The 23343-nt window shown below is 37.4% G+C and overlaps 1 protein-coding gene and 2 pseudogenes across 3 annotated transcripts; all 3 read left to right on the forward strand.

The window, feature by feature from the left end:
* The first annotated feature begins 742 nt into the window (after window positions 1–742).
* On the forward strand, window positions 743–5968 carry LOC306653716 (G2/M phase-specific E3 ubiquitin-protein ligase-like; annotated as a pseudogene). The gene is made up of 3 exons: window positions 743–887; window positions 4483–4986; window positions 5094–5968. The product of its transcript is annotated as a G2/M phase-specific E3 ubiquitin-protein ligase-like (transcript).
* Window positions 5817–6726, forward strand: LOC306653717 (G2/M phase-specific E3 ubiquitin-protein ligase-like; annotated as a pseudogene). The gene is made up of 2 exons: window positions 5817–5837; window positions 5930–6726. The product of its transcript is annotated as a G2/M phase-specific E3 ubiquitin-protein ligase-like (transcript).
* Window positions 6727–13755: 7029 nt separating this feature from the next.
* Window positions 13756–21705, forward strand: RAMAC (RNA guanine-7 methyltransferase activating subunit). The gene is made up of 3 exons (XM_079128482.1): window positions 13756–13913; window positions 20451–20629; window positions 21323–21705. The coding sequence occupies exons 2-3, from the start codon at window positions 20460–20462 to the stop codon at window positions 21510–21512; spliced, it is 360 nt and encodes a 119-aa protein (XP_078984608.1). The 5' UTR covers window positions 13756–13913; window positions 20451–20459; the 3' UTR covers window positions 21513–21705.
* The last annotated feature ends 1638 nt before the right edge of the window (window positions 21706–23343 follow it).

Here is a 23343-nt window from a genome sequence, read left to right on the forward strand (position 1 = left end):
TACACAAAGGACTGTACATGGGAGGATGACACTGAGGTGAAGTGAATTAGGATTTTGTAACTTCTGATCAACTCCACGTAATTAAAGGCACAGAAGTGTGGATCTGAATCTAAACCATTGCCTCATACATTTGAAATGTTTTCTTGGCAAGTAAACATTTGTGTAATTTATAATGATAACTCTAATTTTTGTGTGTGTGTGTGTTGTGCTGGGCATTGAACCCCAGGCTTCATGCACTAGGCAAGTGCTCTACCTCTGAGCTACATCCCCAGCCCAATAACTCTATTATTAGCATTCACACATCATCTTACTTCAATTGAGCCTAAAGCACTTTATATATATTGCAGTAACTCTCACAATAACTTTATGAGGGAGAGGTAACAAAGACAATTATTCCTATTTTGCTGAAGATACAATCCAGGCAGGGAAAGATAATATTTGTACTGGTCAGAAAAAGTGAGATGACTATAATTTTTGGGGTGGAGGGGACTGGGCATTAAACCCAGGGTGTTGCTTTACCACTGAATTACATCCCTAGACACCCCTCCTTTTTTAAATTTTTAGACAGGGTCTCACTAAGTTACTGAGGATCTCATGAAATTGTCAAGGCCAGTCTCAGTCTTCCAAATTGCTGGGATTACAGGCATCTGCCACCATTCCCAGTTGCAAGTCTGTAATTTAAAAATTTTTGTTTAGTAATTTATTCATTTGAGTTTCATCCAAATGCTTGGACCTGTGAAGGATGGTCAGTACGTTTGTGCAAGGGGAGGGGAAGCGAGAATGCAGTTCCCTCTGTGTCAAGCACTTCAGGATTGTAGATGCTGCTGTTGCCCAACACCTGATGATCAACCCAAAGGAGAAAGGGGAAAGGTTCAGCATGTTCAGCAGTGTGGCTTCACTGGCTCCCACTTAGGATTTCAATGATGCCCCTGGAGATTTTAGTAGTGATGCCTAAAGACTGAAAGAAGGAGGTCTTCTTATGCCATAGACCACTGTTCTGGGATGGCATGATGACTTCACATGGAGCAACAGCACCAGCAGTGGCAGATGGCACCTTATTGGACAGGAGCATATCCTTGATCTCAGCAGGTCCTCTCTGGTGAACAGGTATGTGACGCAACAGTGTCTCCAGAACTGAGCTGTTTCCCAGATGACCTTGGATGACTTCACACATCATGGTGTTCTTGCCCATCAGCACCACAGCCTTCCCTCAGAGGGACATGTGGATCTGCTGCATCTCCTTAGAGTTCACATTAGGGAGTTTTGCATAATCATCCAAAAGTTTGGGAGACTGAGACAGGAGCCTCACAAGTTCAAGGCCAGTTTCAGCAACTTAGCAAGATCCTGTCTCAAAATAAAAATAGTGGTAGGGCACCCCTAGTTCAATCCCCAGTACTCCCCCTCAAAAAAAGTTGTATGATCTTAAGTAGTAGAACTTTCAGGTCACCCTTTTTTTCTTGGGCATCTCTGTGATTTGCTAGGGATTGCAGGGTTTAAAGATGTACCTTTTAAATATCCTTTTTGCTTGGAAAATTTGGTACCTTATGAATTCTACCTCTCCAAGGAAGAAGTTAGATCACTCAGCCTTCCATTTAGCAGGAACTGTACATATGACTTAGGTTCTGTCTATAAGATGTAACCTTCCAGAGATTGCTTTTTTTAAGGTGAGCAATGTGAGGAAAGTTTGTGAAATTCAGTTTTTGGCAGGGAGGCTACAGGGGCAAAGTTCTTGCCTCCCAGAAAGCCACCTCAACTGTGCAGTGGAAGAGTCTAGGCTGTACAGCAGCAACAGTAGAGGCTCTGCTGGTGTAGTCTCAGGTGTGATTTTGGGTTTGGATATTCCTGGATACACAGGCTCTAAGTCAGTCATTTCCCCAAGATTCTGAGTTATGATATCCTTTAATAAATCACTTCCCATTTTCACCACATAAATTGGATTCTCATGTTTGCAACTGAGAACCCTGATTAAGGAGACACAAACACAAAGTTGTAGACACAGAGAGAGTAGTTGACTTTCTCAGGAGGAAATCAGAAGATTCATGTGTTGAGGGGGAGCTTTGCATCTGAGCAGGATGTCAACACATGTAGATGGAAGAAGGGGCTTTGTAAGTTGAAAATACAACAAGAGCAAGGGACATTAAGATACACATCATCAGGTATGGGGAATAACAAGTTGCCTAATGTAGTTTAAGATTTTTGGAATAGAGCCAGGCATGGTGGTGCATGCCTACAATCCCAGCAGTTTAGGAAGCTGAGGCAGAAGGATTGCAAGTTTGAGGCCAGCCTTAGTTACTTACCGAGGCCCTAAGCAACTAGTAAGACCCTGTCTTGCAAAGTACAAAAAAAAAATAAAAATAAAAAGAACTTTTGGAATAAGAAAATAAAAAGTGTTTCATTGAGAAGAACACAAGACTTTTCAAAGTAACAGACTTGATCCAAATCCTGTTGTGCCCTTTACCATCTATGCCCTTGGATAAATTATGTAACTTCTTGACTTTCAGTGTTATCATCTATAAAATGGTTATTTAGCCAGGAATGCTGGCACATGCCTGTAATCCCAGCAACTAGGGAATTGGAGGTCAGCCTCAACAATTTAGCGGGCCCTTAGCAACTTACCAAGACCTTGTCTCAAAATAAAAATACAGAGAGCTGGGGATGTGACTCAATGGTTAAGTGCCCCTGGGTTCAATCCCCAGTACACTCCCCACAAAAGGGTTATTAATTGTCTTTCTTTTGCCTTGTTGCATTCCTAAAAGCAAAATGGGTCACAAGCAGCTCTACTGGAGCCACCTGCACATATTTATCCAGGGTTCTCACTCTCATTGCATCTGCTCAAACCAGTATGGTCTGGTCCAGAAATAAGGACTCAACATGTGCCACCAGGGTTTCCATCAGTATGCAAAGGATAGGCTTCATTAAGTGTACTAAGTGAACTTCCTTGCATGATTATCCAAGACTTTTGCCTCATAAAAGTACAAAAAAATTAAAAATTTAAAAATCTTTTTTTTTAAGTGGTTATTTGCCTGATGCAGTGGCACATGCCTGTAATTCCAGTGGCTCAGGAGGCTGAGATAGGAGGATCTTGAGTTCAAAGCCAGCCTTAACAACTTAGTGTAACCCTAAGCAACTCAATGAGACCCTGTCTCTAAATAAAATTCAGAAAGGGGTTGGGGATGTGGTTCAGAGGTTAAGTGGCCCTGGGTTCAATCCCTGGTACATTAAAAAAAAAAAAAAAAAAAAGTGGTTATTGTTCAGATCACAAGCAGAGCCTCTGAAAGGAGGGCTCTTTTAATGCTAGAATTCCCCAGGACTTTGTGCTGGTTTGTTCTGCCTCCAGATCACTAGGTCAAGCAAAGATGTAAAATTATGTTAATTGTGCCCTGCTCATGGGAATGTAAAATAGCACAGCTACTGCACAAACACTATGGAAGTTCATAAAAAAATTAATAACAGATTTTTCATTTGATATGGCAATTCCATTTGTAGGCATATACCCAAACAAACTGAAAACAGGGACTCAGATAATTGTACAACTGTATTTATAGAATTCATAATAGCCAAAAGGTAGAAGCAATTTAAGGGTCTTATCAATGGATGAATGGGTAAAAACAAAAAAAAAATGGGTTAAAAAAAAAAAAAAAAAAAAAAGGTCTAAGCAATGTGCCATACTTAAAAAACTAGCAAGCAAATTCTGACATATGCTACAATGTGAATGAACCTTGAAAATTATTATTTAAATATTTTTTAAAATTTTTGTTGTAAATGGACATGATACCTTTATTTTATTTACTTTTATGTGGTGCTGAGGATCAAACCCAATGTCTCACGTATGCTAGGCAAGTGCTCTGCCACTGAGCTACAACCCCAGCTTCTTGAAAATTATTTTAAGTGAAAAAAGGCAGTCACAAGAAGAAAAATAATATATGATTCCACTTAATTGAAGTACCAAATTCAGAAAGTAGAATGGAGGTTGCTAAGGACTAGGTGTGGAGAATGGGAAGTTATTGCTTAATGGGTACAAAGTTTCAATTTGGGAAGATAAAAGTTCTGGAGGATAGTGGTGATGGTGGCACAACAATGTGAATGTCATTGCAATGTATACTTAAAAGTGGTTGAAATGAAAAATTTTATATTATGTATATTTTGCCACAATGTAAACATAATATAAAAACACAATGTAAAACACAATGTTTTCATAAATCAGACAAAACATCTATGACTACTAGAAAAAAAACACTAGAAATTACATAATAAGATAGCATCGTCACACAAAGTTTCCTAAAGAAAACATCAGTTTTTTTAAAAACTAAATATATATACATATATATGGATTCGGATCTTGTGGGCTATTGCTTGTTATCTTGTGGGGATGCTTGTTAGCATTAGGTAATACAGTACAAGAAGGGAAAAGAGATACAGTCACTCCAGAATTTCCTCAGTGTGTCTTGTAAAATGAATGAAAATAACCCTGGTGACTTACAGAAACTTGTGTGTTTGTTTGTGTGTGTGTGTGTGTGTGTGTTTGTCCAAAAAATGATGACTGTCCTAATAAACATGGAGAAAAGAAAGCTCATGAGGAATGGAATTTCACTGTACTTCATTATTGTTTGTTGATGTCAAGTGGGATGTGGCAGAGAGGTAAAGAAGTTTCTGATATTTAACAGAAGACAGCAGAAAGGAAGTGATGCAGTTTTTAAATTGAAATGCAGTGTTTTCATGAAAACTGGTGCCTCAGTTAGATGTTTCTTGATGTAAACAAAGTTGGCATTTTCCATGTGGGTATCAGAGAGAATGTATTTTCCAGGTTACTGGAAACTTTGTCCCACTTTATTGGAAACATCACCCTGTTCAAATAACTACATCTGGTAATTATACAGACTACTTATTATTCCACTTACTTGGAATTTACTGAGTTTATTCCAACTTACAACATATTATGAAGTCCTTGTTGTAAGGATTTTTGGTTTTCATCAAAACTGTTTACAGGTTCAAGCAATAAATATGTCTTTTTTTTTTTTTTTTTTTTGGAACTGGGTGTTGAATTTGTAAATGCAAGGCAGACGCTTTGCCACTGAGCTACATCCCACCCCGAGGTTCAAGCAATAAATATGTATGTGTTTTTCTTTAGGGGTACCACATGCAATAATAGTGATGAGATGTTAGGAATGGGAATTTATATTTCTGAAAAAGATGCATCTTAGGAATTAGAGGGAATGCTTATCAAATGCTTCTGCAGCACCTTAAGTGCTATGATGTCCTAAGAAGCAGTTACAGAGAAGGGTGAGACTATAATGCCCCTCACAGCAAATGGGAAATGAAGTGCCGTCAGTATTGTGGTTCTGGCAGAACACATTTAGCCTGTTCTTCAGTACAATCATGGGAACAAAATTGGGAGTATTTGGAATGTAGAGGTATTATCTACAATTCAGATTTCCAAGAAGCAAAAAAATGCACATTACCTAACTCTAATAATGTGATAAGTAATGACTGTTGAAGGAGTCATTACCTAAATTACCTAGTCACCTGGAACCAACTACAGCAAGGCGGTAAGTTTAGAAGATATTCCAACTATACTGATAAAATTAGGATTCCAAATTAAGCTCACACACAGACACAGACACACACACACACTAGCTGGGTGCAGTGGCACACACCTGTAATTCCAGCTACTTGGGAGGCTGAGTCAGAAGGATCTTTGAGACCAGCCTCAGCAACTTAGTGAGACCTTATCTCAGATGAAAAATGGGCTGGGATGTAGCTCAGTGGTAAAGTGCCTCTGGGTTCAAACAAACAAAAAACTGAAAGATTACATATCAATGAAACTACTACCTCGAATAGTGCCTTAGATGGATTCTTTAACCCTTCAGACACAATTAAATGGTGTGTTAATGAAAATGATAATTTTGAAAGATAGTATTTTGAATCAAAGCAAGAATTTCTGAAGTCTCTTAATGCAACATCTGGAGACCGAATCATTGTTCTTATCAAAGAGCTTGTCTCTAAATTCTCAAGCTCTGAAAGATAATCTTTACTATGCAACTGTCAGAATGTTTGCCATTTCTTTGGTTTACGGTGGACATTCAACTTGGTTTATTTTTTAAATTGTGTTTAATTTTCTTGTTTATGGATCAGAAAACAACAAACCAATTTTAGATAATGTTTCAGACTGTGATGTGGCACAAGTTATAATTGGGATAAACACTACAATGAATATAGTCTACTTAAACTTGGTAATAAATGAATCCAAAAAACTACCTGGAGGTTATTTGATATCTGAGATTTATAACAACATTAAATGGAAAACATATATTGGTAAAAACACTTCTCTACCTTATAATTAAGAAAGTCCACATACCCTTTGAAAGTTTTAAGCAGGGTATAAAAACTTTCAGTGTTTTGGATAAAATTCATACTTATCTAGAAGCATTTGGTAACATTCTTTCACATAAACTTGAGAATCTTTCTATAAAACCCTAGTGATCTTTTTACAGTGCATAGTTACCTGACATACAAGTTTTGAAATAGTTACAGACTACTGAGGATGGTAAATCTGCTACAGTGAAAGACATTTTTATTTTTGCAACTGGTTGCATTCCCATTCCACTTGCTGGCTTTAAACCCACTCCTTCCACTGAGTGTCTACATATGAATTTTTCTGTTGGAAACAAGTGTAAGAACTGTTTAGCACTTCCAATCACCAATACAAAAAGTTTTAAGAAAATATGAAATTTTACTATAAAAAAACACTGTAAAACTAAAAAAGGAAGAAAGTTCTCACTACTTGGACATTAAAATGTTTCTTCAAACAAAAAAGATGCTTCTTGGGCAGGGGATGTAGCTCAGTGGTAGAGTACCCTGGTTCAATCTTCAGTTGAGGGGACATGTAGGAGGGATGCTTCTTTAAAAGTTGTTATTGATAGAAATCTATTAATCATCACTTTTGGGCAAATTTGCCAGTTTCTTGGTCCAATAAAATTTGTGATATGCACATAAAAGAAATGTCTTCTTTGTCATTTAAGCAAAAAAAAAAAAAAAAACAAATTTTTTAACATGTTCTAGTCAAAAATGGTGATATTTTTCTATTTTTTAAATATGCACATATCATAAACCTCAATATAGATACTTTTAGGATGGCTGTACCTCACTCAGATATAGTAGCATGCTGTAGATAAGAAAAAACTGTTTAGTTACTATATTTATAAATTAGGATTACCTATAGGATGCCATAATTTTTCTAGTTCATGCAATTTTCAAATTTATTTCTTATTTTAAGGAACTGCATAGCAAAGCTCATTGGTTATATAAATCAGAGACATATATTCTGAGGTTTGTATTATTGTGTGCTTTTCTAGGATAGCACTAATTTTTTGGTTTCTTTTAAATATACTTTTAGCTGTAGATGGACACAACACCTTTATTTTACCTATTTTTATGTGGTGCTGAGCATCTAACCCAGTGCCTCACACATGCAATCCCAGTCCCTGCCTTGGTTTTTAAAATGTAAGATTTTAGATTACTGATTTATATTCAAATGATCCACACTTAAATTAGATTACGTCTATGGGAAGTATTAAATAAAAAGCAGAATTGTAAAAATGCTCTGGGATCTCTGACATCCATAGGCTTAAAATCATTTCTGAGGTGGATAAAATAGTTGAAAATATCTAAAAAAGTATACCCTCTTTGAAGACTTGGCTTTAATCATAACATTTTTCTGTATCTGTGGCATTCATTATGTCTGATCCATAATCATTTTAGGTGTCTTAATAACTCCTGTGAATCACCATGTGATAGGTTTGGCTAATTTGACAGTTATTTATTATCAAAAGTGGTTACATGATAGGTGAGTTGGTACCATGACATCATACAGTTATCTTTTTTGTTCTTGAAAGATTTATTATAAGTAATGTATAAAGTAAAAAAGAAACAAAATAAAAACCCACTTCAATCTCACCATGCAGATACTGTGTTTCTCTGTGTTCTTCTTAAATTCTTAGGTTGTCTTTATTTAAAAAAAATTTATTAGTGCTACTAAAAGTCACAAGAAATCATGTAATTTTGAAGATATATAGTCCTACAGTCAGGTTCCCCCACCATGTGTACTTAAGTTAAAAAATTTGGAAAAATCTAATGTCCCTAATCTATGATCAAATACAGATTTTTAGAAGTTTCAGTTTTCCACTAAAGTCAGTCATCTTCATAGGCCAATCATTATGGAGGTAAAATGTTTTAAACACATTTTTTCCCTAATACAACTATTGTCATATTCTCATTCTCCCCAATAAACATGCATATATTATTGTTTTTTAAGACTAACAAGAAGATTAATTTGATATAAATAATACACCTCAATACCAATGGAAACACCAACCCAGCTACTCAGCAGGCTGAGGTAGGATGATCTCAAGTTTGAGACCAGCCTCGGCAACTTAACAAGACCTTGTCTCAAAATAAAATTAATAACAACAACAACAACAAATAACATTGGGGACTGGGATGTAGTTCAGTGATAGAGTATTTGTCTATCATGTATGAGGCCCTGGGTTCAATTCCCAAAACCAAAATGTATTTTTAAAAAAGTGTGAATATATAATAATAAATTTCCAACTCACTGTACAGATTTCATTTCAAATGATTTGATAAACTGGGTATTTTATTTCTTAACCCATGTAGTAGCTTTTATAAAATTTTAAAAGCCACTAAACCAATACAACCCAAAAAGTTAATTAAAGCTATTTTCTGGTTTTCAGTTCTTAATTAATTTCCCCAGAGTAGTAATTAAAACTGATACTATACTCACATACTCTATTGGGTTGGGAGTGGGAGGGTAGGGGCAATGTGCTTGTATTAACTATGATTAAACACTTCATTTCAGTTCCTCATTTCACTTACTTTATGTGTAGGCAGGGCCTTAATGATAAAATGGTGTAAATAATAATTGAGGATATTTGCCTTGTAAAGAAAAGCATAAATATTCATACAGCAAAATATTTTATGGTTTGAAGGATGTTCCATTAGTAGCATGATTTTTAGACTAATCTCTATAGTCAAGGCAAATTAGAGAAACCTGTAGGTTATTTACTTTTTAAATATTTTTAGTTGTAGATGGGCACAATACCTTTATTTTATTTATTTTTATGTGGTGCTGAGGTTGAACCCAGTGCCTCACACATACTAGGAAAGTACTCTGCCCTTGAGCCACAACCCCAACCCTGTCATTTACTTTCTGAAGTTTTTCTATGTCAAATGGTTGGTATTACAATGGTTCTTTTTCTACTCATTTTAAAGCACAATTCTTAGTTTTTTTTTAGTAGTAGATGGACACCACACCTTCATTTCATTTATTCATTTTATGTAGTGCCAAGGATCAAACCCAGTGCCTCACGCATGCCAGGCATGCACTCCACCACTAAGTCACAACCCCAATCCAGCACAATTCTTATTGATAATGAATTTTTAAAATAAATTATGCTATAAATCATTAAATGTATACATGTATTTTTTAAATATTTCAATTGCTAAATGTTTTTTTCTTGCTCTCCACATTGAGAACAGTAAATTGACCTACTGTGCATCTATTGTCAATGGTTTTGATCAGTTTTATATTCATTGTTTTGAAAGTTTTCAAACTTTTTAGTAGAGAACTTTATCTTATGGTCTTTAATACAATTCTCTAATAATCTTGAACTTAATCATTTAACTGTTTCAGTATTTAAGGTAAAGATTCTTTTTTTTTTTTTCCAGTGCTAGGGATTGAAGCCATGGCCCTGTGCTTCCAAGGCAAGCACTTACCAACTGAGCTATATTCCCAGCCCTAAGATTCTTTAAGATACCAAAAACTAGCTTATAATTTTGTACACTGTAATATTTAGGTTTTTATATTATGAAGAAGCAAATTTTTAAGTCCTTCATTTGATTACCAGCATGATAATTCACTTTGGCTTCTATTTTATTCATTTTTAAGTTTTTTCCTTAATTATATAGAAGCTATTGGAATTTCTGCACTTAATGGTAAATGCTAATGAAAGGGGAGTGTAATGGGTGCTTCGTTGTTACTTTTTTTGGCGGGTGATACCAGGGATTGAACTCAGGGATATCTAAGCATTGAGTCACATCCCCAGCCCTATTTTGTGTTTTATTTAAAGACAGACCGAGTTGCTTAGCACCTTGCCATTGCTGAGGCTGCCTTTGAACTCACAATTCTCCTTCCTTAGCCTCCTGAGCAGTTGGGATTATAGGCAAGCACCACAGAGCCTGGCTGACTTCATTGTTTCTTTTTCAGTAAGGTATTCAACTAGGTTTTATGCTTCAAGTAACAGAATATGAAATTGTGTGCTTCAGTGCAACACAAAGTATAAAAACACATTTAATGATGAATTACTTCAATGTATATTGCCTAGAGTTTAGGAAAGTCTGGACTGCCTTAAAATGTTCCAATTTTCAAGTTCTGATTTTGACTATTATCTTTTCCAATTGCCAAATATATTCTAATACCTACTGGATGCCAGGTATTATACTGAGTGATAGTTTATACTGAGTGATAGTTTATTTCCCCTTTTTTAAAGACAGCTAGATGGGGCAGGGGTTGTGGCTCAGTGGTAGAGTGCTTGCCCCTGGCATGTGTGAGGCACTGGGTTTGATCCTCAGCACCACATAAAATATAAATAAATAAAATAAAGTTTAAAAAGTAAACAGATTAAACTCACCTTTTAAAAATTTTTAAAAATAAAGATAGCAAGATGTAGGGCTAGAAGTGCAGCTTAGTGGTAAAGCACTTGCCTAGCATGTGTAAAGCCTGAGTTCAATCCCCAGTACTGCAAAATAAATAGAAAATAAAGACTGCTAGATTAAAAAAAAAAAAAAAAAAGCATGATATCTATAACTCAATTTTCTAAACAAATGCCACTAAAAAAATTATGGATAGCCAGGCATGGTGGCACAGACCTGTAATCCCAACAAGTCAGCAGTCAACAGGCTGAGACAGGAAGATTACAAGTTTGAGGCCAGACTGGGAAACTTAGTGAGACTCTGTTTTAAATAAAAAATAAAAAGAGCTAGGGATGTAGCTCAGTGGTAGGAGTGCCCCTAGATTCAATCCCCAGTAACACACATACATACACACAGTTATGTGGAAGGAGAAAAAAACATAGATAGCAAAGTCAACATTTTTTTCCTTCAGTACTGGGGATTAAACCCAGAGTCTTATTTGTGCTACACAGGAGCTCTACCACTGAGCTATGCCCTCAACCCTTTATTTTATTTTGAGACAGTCTTATTAAATTGATCTTCTTGCCTCAACCTCTCATGAGGCTATGATTATAGGTGGGCAGCAGTATACCTGACCAAAATCAACTTGTATATATATGTGGTGCTTCAGAAGGACTCCAGGGCCTAATGTAATCTAAGCGTGTACTCTACCACTAAGCTATTCCCACAGCTCAAAATCAGCTAGTAAAGGGCAATCTTTCCCATGCATATAATAAGGCCTCAAAGTATTACTATCCAGTGGAATTTAACTGACACTCTAACTATGACCTTTAGTTGCTAAGCAAAAATTAAATTATGGCCCAAATACTCTGGTTATACCAGGGAAATAAGTACTAAATTTAAATAAGTACATTTAAATAAGTACATTTCCCCAAAAATGGTTCTAATGAAAAGTTTAAGTATCAGTTATTTAGAAAATACTCTGCCATGGATCAGATTACTTTCTGATGTCAGAAAATGAGGTACAATAACTGATAATATATAATAGTATAAGAAAACATTGTGGGTAGAAATAGTTTCATTTGAAGACCTGAAAATTGGTAATGCTTGAGTGGGGTCTCATAGGAGGAAGTTAGGTCATCAGCAGGATGCCCTTAAAGGGGATATTGGGCCTCTGGTCCCTTCCTGTCTACCTCTGTTTCCTCTGTTTTCTGCTATGAGGTGAACAGGTTTCTTCCATAATGTGCTTCCAGCATGATGTACTGAGTTGCCTCCAGGTCAAGTGATCATGGACTGAAATCTCTGCAACCAGGCAACAAAATAAATCTTTCAACTTACTAAGTTGATTATCACAGGTACTTTGTCAGCGTGACAGAAAGCTAACTAACACACAAAGAGAAAAGCAAATTGGCCTACAACAACACCTCTGTTTCCAAACATCCTCATTAACTCCTGACCCTAGGTGGGGAAGCATTTTTCCTAGTTTTTCAATTGTTACCTTGTTTGTCTTCAAGTTTTGTGTCTCCTATTCTTGCTTCCTAAATATGGGTATTTTCTAAGGTACAGGTCTTGGCCTTCTTCTCTTTATAAATACTACATGCATTACTCACACATTTATAATTGTTTTTTTTTTTTTTTTTTTTTTTTTTTGCAGTGCTGGGGATTGAACCCAGGGCCTTGTGCTTGCAAGGCAAGCACTCTACTAACTGAGCTATATCCCCAGCCCACATTTATAATATTTAAGCATAGCCTCTCTTTCCTGAGCTTTAGCTCTGTATTTCTAACAACCCTTTAGAAATTTCCTCTGGGATATTTCACTATCACCGCAAATTTCACAAAACTATTTGAGCTCTGAGCTCATTTTTTTAGAATATCTTTTATTTATTTATTTGTTTTTTATGTGGTGCTGAGAATCAAACCCATTGACTCACACATGCTAGGCAAGCACTCTACCACTGAGCCACAACCCCAGCTCTCTAAGCTCATTTTTGCTGTAAAACTAACTTACCCTATGGATACTCATTTTCAGTCCCAATTTCCCAGGCTCAAAGAATTGGAATCTTCCCTGGTTCACGCATGAAGTACTTCATATGGTCTGTTTTACCAGGTGCAAGGAGAGGATGAAAAGGGAAGAGGAGAAAATAGGGTTTTAAATCCAAGATAATAAATTTGGCTTTTAGTCTACAGGCAAAAGGGAGTCAAAGAATAATTTTGCATCAGTTATGCTTGAAAACAACTAAATCTATAGGCTGCCAGGGGAGTGATGTTAGATGAAGGGCATCAACGAGAAGTACTTCATTCCCGTCATCCAAAGAATAATAACAACTTTGATTAGGTGTAGGCAGTGGGTAAGGCGAGTGGACGGATGCTGAATTTACTGCAGGATTAGAATCGACAGAACTTGGTCACTAATAGAAGCAAAGGTAGGAAAACAAGGACATCCAATTTAGGCACTGAAGTTTCCAAGTTGGTTGAATTAAGAGAAGTGCACGGTCTGGGAAGTCATTTGGGAGGAAAACGGTCGTTAGGTTTGGAATACTTAGCATCTGTACACCTGAGGAACATTCGAGAAGAAACAGGATTCTTGGCACCTACACTGCAGGTGGAGCAAAGGTGGAATGTTTCCGCAAAAACGTACCAAAGGGACTACAGAAATCTTACTACCACGACTTGCTCTTGGCGGGAGTGAGATGCGGCACTGCCGGAATAGTCCAGTTGTGTCTGCTCCGCACCCTGCTTCTCCACAGACCCGGCCAGCAGTTCCGAGTTCGCCTTTCCCGCCCCTTCTAGGCATCCCAGAACTTGCGTTCCGACCAGTCACCGGCGTAAACAAACTGTGAAGTATATAGACCGCGGCGTCTGCGGCTCTGTCACTGGGCAGGCTGAAAGCGAAGACTGTCCCTTTCACCCTCCGCCGGCTACCAGATCACTATACCCGCAATCTCACCACCTTTCGAAGAAATGGGGCGTGGTTAAAAAAAAAAAAAAAAAAACACACGGTGAATTCTAGATATCGCGAGACTTGCCTGCAACCTTTCCATTTGCTTGCCGGAAGCGGAAGTCGGGTGGTTGCTGGATTCCAGCGGGAGAGGCTCCGTTACCTAAAAGAGCTGAAGTGGTCCGGCCTTACGCTGTGTGGTGGGGCGGGAGGTCGCTTCCGCCGCGAGTCTGGCCGGCGGGCTCTGGACAGACACAGCCTTTGGCGGGTTAGTTGCCCTTTCGGGGAAACCGGGAGGAAGGGAGCGGGCGGAGCTATATGGTCGACGAGCTGTGTTCTATGGTTGAGATGGTCTGGACTGGCTAAACCGAAAGCCACTTCTCTCACGGCTTCTATAATTTCCCTCGGGTCTAGACAGTTAAGATCCTTCGGGAGGGAGCAGATCTGTCAGAGCCTTGGTGAACAACCTGTGATGTTCTTTGAGGTCAGACTGAAAAACGCATTTGTACAGTTACCTTCGTCTGTTCACTAAGCCCACCAGAGCAGCAAAATCTCACCGGGTTAGTCAACACCTGTGTTTGTCGCCTACATCGGAAGTTCTGTGTGGTTTTATTTGTGGTAAATGAATGAGTCGTGTTCGAATACAAATCTGAATGACTGGCTTCCCCCACCCCCCGCAACAAAAAAGGAATACCATTTGTGAATGCTGGAATTTGCTTGTTTGTTCGGAATGTCCAGAGAACGTGTGATGTATCCTCTTCTAAGTCTTCAGGGTAAGCAAATTCCCTCTTTGGACTCAGCGTTGAAAGTTTTCAGAGCACTTTTAATTCCACCCCTTCATTGACCGAGGCCCTTATATACCTAGTCCCTTCATCCCCATTTTTTGAGGATTTTCTTCGTTTGTGTGTGTGGTGTTTACCCCCCTCAAAGATTTAAAACAAGCCAAACATTCAACAGTACATTTGCCTCACATATGTTAAAGCTTGCAGCAATTAAGAATTCTGTGTAAACTGAGTGCGATGGTGAAACACCTGTAATCCCAGAGACTCAGGAGACTGAGGCAGGAGGATCGCAAGTTCAAGGCCAGCCTCATATGTCAGAATTAGAAAAAAAGTGTCAGAGGCAGGGGAGACTGGGGAACTGCATCCCTAGTGGTAGAGGCCTTGGGTTCAATCACTAGTACAAAAACAAGATAGTATTTGTTTACTTGTGTGTTGGGAGAGCTGTAGGAGAACACAAAAATAGAATATCTCATTATTGCCTATGTGGATTAGGTATAGTAGTTTCTGTAGTTCCTGTGAATTTCTTTGTAAAGTTATCCAAATTTGGTGTAAAATTCATTTCTTGGATTTGGGTATTTGACTTTAGTTTGCCAATCTCAGATGCATTGAAAGTATGCTATTTCAATAGCCTGAAAGGTAGAACATTTAGATTTTGTTTCTTGTATCCAAACAATAATTCTGGTTTAATTTTGTCAGGATAAATAGGATAAATGTTATAAATATGGATCCCTCCTTTCAGGTATTGAATCCAGGTGCATTTAACCACTGAACCACATCCCCAGCCATTTTTATTTTTTTAATTTTGAGACAGGATCTCACTAAGTTGCTGAGGCTGACCTCACACTTGTGATCCTCCTGCCTCAGCCTCCCAAGTTGCTGGGACTACAGGCCTGTGCCACCACACCCAGTTATAAATGTGTTATGTTTTGGGGGCTTGGAGAAAACACAAACTAATAAAGAAGCTGTCTTCCATTAAAACATCTCCTTGTCAAAAACTTTGTTTAGCAGTTGAGTTAATACAGGAAGAAAAGTGATTTGGGGATGTCAGATAAGAGGGGAAAGTTTGGTTTTGAAGTTTCAGTATGCTGTTAATGCCTCAAATCATAAAATTGGTTTTATAAGTCTTTTTTTTTTTTTTTTTTTTTTTTTTAACATGCCCAGGCTGATCTTGAACTCCTGGACTCAAATTATCCTCCAGCCTCAGCTTGCGAAATGCTAGAATTACAGGCATGTTCCACTTCACCTGGCAGGTTTCAGGAGTCTTGAGGCAAAGAGCAGAAACCTGGAGTTTGGATTAGAAAAGATAGGGGATGGTAATGCTGACCAGTACTTGGTCAAGGAAGACTAAAGAAAGTGAACTTTTTACCTTGTTTTTTCAAGGATTTGAACTTCTGTAGGCTAAGCCAAAATTTTTCCTACATTTAGAGGGCTGAGACTATGGGTGAAGAAATATTATACTACCTATTGAATGAATTCATCACTGTCCTGGAAAACTTCGCTGATACAGATTTCAGTTTTTATAACCACTAGGCAGTATCTTTATTTATAGTAGTTTTATTGTCATTTTTCACAGGATTTGGAATAAGAATACAATGGATACCTTTATAAAGCAGTTATCCTAAATTTTAATAGCTGGGCATTTAAATGCTTTCCTACTTGCCTTTGTTTTTATATCTCCCTTGTATTTTAAATCTTTTCCTTTTTTATTGTCTGTTTCTTTATCTTATAAACAATTACAAGTATTCTGGGTAAAATAATATGAGATAATGTCTCATTAACACCTTAGCTACTGATTTTTTTTTTTTTTTTTTTGGTTCATTGTACACAAATGGGGTACAACTTTTCATTTTGGCTTTTATTTTTTTAAACACGACAGGCTTTCAAAAAGTTGTCCACGCTGGCCCCAAACTCCTGGACTTAAAGGACCCTCCTGTCTCACCTTCCCCAGTAACTGGGACTACAGTTGTGCATGTGTCATCACTTGGAGCTTGCCTGTTTTTCTCCTTTTTTTTTTTTTTTTTTTTTTTTTACCCAGGCTTCTTAAGCTTTGTCTACATTCTGTAGATCCCTAATTCCTTACTTTACAATTACTTCTCTTATCAATTGCAGTCCTGCTTCAATTCCAGCTACTCTAAAATAATCAGCTACTTATGACTAAATTAATTATTTTTGTTTTTCTATCACTGTATTATTACTCACCACGTTTTTTTTGGGGGGGGAACTCACACAAGAGACTTTATTAAGTGGACAGGCAGAGTGCCTGACCACAGCGTGAGAGAGAGAATGGCGGGGGAGCCATTCTTAGGTAGTGGAATTTCATAGATCAATAACAATCTGACCAACGACTGATGAGAAATTTTGAGGGCTAACAATCTGAACCAATGACTGACTAGAAAGTTCTTGGGCTAACAATCTAGGTTGTAAAATGGTGTAGAGGGGCAGAATAATGATGGCAGCAAAATGGCAGATCTGATGCCAATATTCATCCATTTTGTTTTTATAGATACCAGGGGTGGGACAATGGTCTTTCTTCTGTAGCTTCTTCCTGCCAGTGAGGGGTGAAGAGTCTCATTCCTTGAGCTCCAAGTATAGCTCTTCTCTTGGATTTCTTTTCCAGGGATGAGAGAATAGCCTCTCCTCACATTCTTTATGAGAATGAAACTTTGGTGGCCAATATTTCTCCCCAAACACCCAGAAAGACCAAGTTGCTGTAATTCTCTAACATCACATCTCTATATAAGTTTTGTTGAGCTGGCTGAAGGTATTTCCACTCCTCTTCAGTGAAATCAATGGCCACATCCCTGAATGTCAACAGTTCTTGTAAGCCAGTGTGGCCCTCTTGGATTATCTCAGAAGTGGAAGCTTCCATCTTTAGGTGGGACAAATCCCATCCTGAGAAGCCGGCTGGAAACTGGAAACTCACTGTCATGTACCTCTCATGCAGCAGGCTCTGGTAGCTTTCTGCTTAAAGCTCCCTGCTTTTATTCAGGGCAGTGTCTCTCCAGATTTTTGAACCATTTCTGGGTGTTAAGGAGCCAGTACTTCTCCATAGCGACCTCCAACCCCTGCACAGCAGAGCAACCTGGGGATCCTGAGCAGGAGAATGAAGCCTAGAGCTGAATGGCCGATATGGCAGACTCAGGAGAAATGGAGAAGGCAGCCTACTCACCACTTTTGACCATTCTTTATTCTTTTGCTTTGTATGATAATCTCTTCTGATTGTCCTCTATCTCTGTGTGTTCTCTTATCCCTTCTTTGACTATTTTTTAAATGTTCATGTTCTCCAGGGTTCTCTTCCTTGACACACTCTAAAGTAGTCTATCTAATGATCCTATATCTGGAAAATCCAAAAAAAGTCACTGAAAGCCTGCTATGGCTAATAAATTTGGCAAAGTAGGGCTGGGGTTGTAGCTTAGTTGTGGAGTGCTTGCCTAGCATGTGTAGGCAGTGGGTTCAATCCTCAGCACCACATAAAGATAAACAAATACGATATTGTGTCCGTTTACAACTAAAAGTTTAAAAAAAATTGACAAAGTACTGGGTTACAAAATTGACACACAAATATCGATAGCTTTTCCTTTCAATAGCCAAAGCAATTCTAAGCCAGAAAATCAGTGCTAGAAGCATCACAATATCTAACTTCCAATTATACTATAGAACTAACAAACTGTCGTCTTGGCATAAAAACAGACAGACCAATGGTGTAGAGTAGAAGACACAGAGATCCACACAGAGGTGCCAAAAACATATATTGGGGAAAAACAGCCTTTTAAACAAATGGTGCTGGAAAAACTGGTGACCACATGTGGAAGATTAAAACTAGACCCTTATCTCTCATCCTGCACAAAAGTCAACTCAAAATGGATCAAGGACCTAGGAATTAGACCAGAAACTATGCAACTCCTGGAAGAACATAAAAGGTCAACACTCCAGCAAATAGGCACAGGCAACCACTTTGTCAGTAGGATCTCTAAAGCTCAGGAAGTAATGCAAGAGTTAATAAATGGGATGACATCAAATTAAAAAGTTTTTACACAGCAAAGAAAACAATTAGAAATGTAAAGAGAGAACCTACAGAATGGGAGAAAATCTTTTCTAGCTTTCTCTGATGGGATTAATGTCTACAATATATAAAGAACTCAAAAAGCTTATAACAAAAAAACCCTATTAATAAATGGGCAAGAGTGCCTGCCTCACAAGCACAAGGCCCTGGGTTCAATCCCCAGCACCGCAAAAAAAAAAAATAAAATAAAATTTTAAAAAATAAAAATAAATGGGCAAATGAATTAAACACTTCTCAAAAGAAGAAATACAAATGACTAACAAATATATGAAAAAATGTTCAATATCATTAGCAATTAGGGAAATGCAAATCAAAACTGCCCTGAGATTTCATCTCACACCAGTCAGAATGGCAGTCATCAAGAATACAAATAATAAATGCTATAGGGGATATGGAGAAAAAGGAATACTTTTATGCTGTTGGTAGGACTGTAAATTAGTACAACTATTATGGAAATCAGTATGGAAGTTCCTCAAAAGACTAGGCATGAAACCACCATATAGACCACCCCTTGGTATTTATCCTAAAGAATTAGTCATCATACTGTAGTAAATTACGCATACCTATTTTTATAGCAGCACAGTTCACAATAGCCAAACTATGGAAACAGCCTATGTGTTCATCAGTGGATGAATGGATAAAGAAAATGTGGCATATATACACAAATGAAATATTACTCAACCATTAAAAATGAAATGACATCATTTGCAGGAAAATGACTAGAGACCATTATGTTCAGTGAAATAAGTTAAACTCAGGTGATCAAGAGTTGTATGTTTTCTCTCATGTGGAAGCTAGAGAGAAAGAAAAAACAAGAGTGGGAGTGCTGGATCTCATGAAAATCTAAAGGAGATCAGTAGAGGGACCGGGGGATGGAATGGGGGAAGGGACAGGGGAAGTGCTGGATGAATTTATATTGTTATATTGTGTGCATGTACAAATATGTAACAACAGATCCCATCATTTTGTATAACTATAATTCATCAATAAAAATGTGGGGAAAAAAAGAATCTCACCTATTCTTACAGCATTAAGCACCAACATTGCCGATATCTCCCATATTCATCTTCAACCTATCTCTTACTCTCAGATAGTTAACTGAATTGACTCTCTTTTTGGATATATGTGCCATAGCTAACTTCAAACTCAGTGTATATCCTTACCCATCCCTCTTCCTATAGTTCCTTTTGCACCAGAATCTGTCCATTCATTTGGTGAGAGGCCTCAGAGTTGTTTTAGTTTTCCCTCTTTTCCAACATCTCATCAGTGATTCATTCCTCCTAAAATTCTTTTGAAACTGTTCTCAAAGTCCCTGCCTCAGGTTAACCCTCCAGCATATTGCCTACATTATCCAGCAGTAATCTCCCTTTTGTCTAATTTCACAAATCCATTCTCTACCCTTTTAGAAAAGCCATCCTTTTAAATAGTAAATTGGATCTTGAGACTTCCCATCTTTTTTTTTTTTTTTGGGTGCTGGGGATCAAACCCAGGGCCTTGTGCTTGCAAGGCAAGCACTCTACCAACTGAGCTATCTCCCCAGCCCCAAGACTTCCCATCTTAAGTCTACCATTGCCTACCAGAAAAAATGTAAAATTGCATTGAATACAAAATTTTTCATAATTTGTCCCCTGCTTATCTCTCCAGCCTCATTTCTTAACATATGCTCTTCCCTTTGTATTTATCACTCTGTCTCTTCTATTAGACTGGGAGTTTTTGAGGGGTAGGGTCCATGATATATTTTTCATCTTCGCATTGTGGGCTCCTATTTGAGTACAGTACCTGATGGTAGTAGTCAAGAAAGGTTGAACTGAATGTCCCAAATCTATGTTAAGTTTAAAAGAACACAGGGACTTCTATGAATAGCCTGCCAAAAGTTGTTCATTCCTGACTTCATTCATTATCAGATAAGATAGTGTTGATTTTTAAAAAATTCTTATGTAAACATCTTAAATCTATACAGAATTTCAGGATGACTGACACTTCTGAAGCTGTTCCAAATTTTGAAGAGATGTTTGCAAATAGATTCACAGAAGATGATAAAGAGTACCAGGAATATTTGAAACGTCCTCCTGAAACCCCTCCAATTATTGAGGAATGGAATAGCAGAGCTGGTGGAAACCAAAGAAATAGAGGCAATCGGTATGTATTTCTTGAGAATAAATGCAGATGTTGATTTGGGAGGGAGTAGCTTTGGTCTACTTGACCATAAGGCCAGTGAAAGCAGCAGTCAGTGTTTTCACCATGGTATACCTACTGCCTAGTAACTGCTTGGCACATAGTAAGTGCCAACAAATATTTGCTTTAATATTATGTCAGCACATGTATTCTTTCCCTTGCTGTTCATCAGTATGTATGTTTTTATGTTCTCGCAGACTGATTTTCTTTGCAGATATACTTTTTTTTCAGATATACTTCTAAAATTATCTTTGTGCTCGATTCCATTTAAAAGTATTGCTTGATTTTTCTTTAGAAATAAGTTGGAAATTATTTCTACTTCATGGTTCAAAGTAATCAAAAGGCATAAATTACTGATTTTATACAATGAATAGATTTTAGTTTGATCCAGAACTGTCATATTTTGTTTGGGTTTATGTTTATTTGCCTATTTCTCTGTGAAGTGTATCCATTGTGATGCTGGAAGAATGATTTAACTCTTAGGAAAGTTTTGGCTAATTGGTGCTGTATGTTCTGTAGAGAAAAATGTTTTCTACTCTTATTTGCTATATATTAGTTTGAAAATTCATATGCACTGGGATAGATTTCTTGTGTGTTTTTTTTTTTTTTTGGTTGTTTTAATAAGGGAAGTTTTAAAACCTTTTTGTTTTGTTGTAGGCTGCAAGATAACAGACAGTTTAGAGGTAGGGATAGCAGACGGGGATGGCCAAGTGACAATCGATCAAATCAATGGCATGGACGATCCTGGGGTAACAATTACCCCCCACAACACAGACAGGAACCTTACTATCCACCTCAATATGGACAATATGGTTATAACCAACGACCTCCCTATGGTTACTACTGATAGAAATGTTGACATCTTTTAGAAAAAGCATTTACTTTGTTAACATGACAAAAGGACTTTTGTCTTCTCTTGGTTATAGTTTCCCATGCATTTAGAGAATGGATTATTAATTTTTTGGAATTTAAGATTTTAAAAAATAGATTTTACTGGAAAGATGTGATGGTTGCTGGGAATAAATACTCTCCTAAAAACATCACGGATTATATTCCTTGATTCTACCTCGGATTCTTCTTTGTTTCATTACTTAATAGTGCTCTGAGTTGGTGTATTTTCCTTGTTTCACCTCCAGAAGTTCTCTAACTTTAACACAGAAATAAAAACTTCAAAATAGAAATGCTTGCTTTTACTTTGTAAGATAATGAATATCCATATGTTCAGATGTACTTATTTCTGAAATTCTACAGAGGGTTGTTAATCAGTTCATTAATGCACAACTGTACTTATGTACTGTATATAACATCAGTAGTTGAAAGGTAAAACTATGTATTTCTTTTGGCTTTGGTTATGTGTCTATGCTACTTTGTGATTTCTTACTCCACAGGTATGAGTTAGCTCTATAATTAATTTGAATTTTTTTTAATATTATTTTTATTATAAACAAATGGGATACATGTTGTTTCTGTTTGTACATGGAGTAACAGCATACCATTTGCGTAATCATACAATTACATAGGGTAATGATGTTTGATTGATTCTGTTATTTTTCCCTTTCCCCCCATCCCTCCCACCCCTCTTTTCCCTCTATACAGTCCCTCCTTCCTCCATTCTTGCCCCCTCCCGCTCCCCATTATGTGTCATCATCTGCTTATCAGCGAGATCATTCATCCTTTGGTTTTTTGAGATTGGCTTATCTCACTTAGCATGATATTCTCCAGTTTCATCCATTTGCCTGCCAATGCCATAATTTTATCATTCTTTATGGCCGAGTAATATTCCATTGTATATATATATACCACAGTTTCTTTATCCATTCACCAATTGAAGGACATCTAGGTTGGTTCCACGATCTAGTTATTGTGAATTGAGCAGCTGTGAACATTGGTGTGGCTGTGTCACTGTAGTATGCTGATTTTAAGTCCTTTGGGTATAGGCCAAGGAGTGGGATAGCTGGGTCAAATGGTGGTTCCATTCCAAGTTTTCTAAGGAATCTCCACACTGCTTTCCAGAGTGGCTGCACTAATTTGCAACCTCACCAGCAATGTATGAGTGTACCTTTTTCCCCACATCCTCGCCAACATCTATTGTTACTTGTATTCTTGATAATTGCCATTCTAATTGGGGTGAGATGGAATCTTAGGGTAGTTTTGATTTGCATTTCTCTTATTACTAGAGATGTTGAACATTTTTTCATACATCTGTTGATTGCTTGTAGATCTTCTGTGAAGTATCTGTTCATTTCCTTAGCCCATTTGTTGAATGGGTTATTTGTATTCTTGGTTTAGAGTTTTTTGAGTTCTTTATATATTCTGGAATTTAGTGCTGTATCTGAAGTATGAGTGGCAAAGATATTCTCCCACTCTGTAGGCTCTTTCTTCACATTGCTGATAGTTTCCTTCCTTTGCTGAGAGAAAGCTTTTTGGTTTGAATCTATCCCAGTTATTCTTGCTTTTATTTCTTGTGCTAGGGGAGTCCTGTTAAGGAAGTCTGATTCTAAGCCAACATGTTGAAGATTTGAACCTACTTTTTCTTCTATAAGATGCAAGGTCTCTGGACTGATTCCAAGGACTTTGATCCATTTTGAGTTGAGTTTTGTTCAGGGTGAGAGATAGGGGTTTAGTTTCATTCTGCTGCATATGGATTTCCAATTTTCCCAGCACCATTTGTTGAAGAG

This window comes from Sciurus vulgaris (genome assembly GCF_902686455.1).
Source record: "Sciurus vulgaris genome assembly, chromosome: 2".
Taxonomy (NCBI): Eukaryota; Metazoa; Chordata; class Mammalia; order Rodentia; family Sciuridae; genus Sciurus; species Sciurus vulgaris.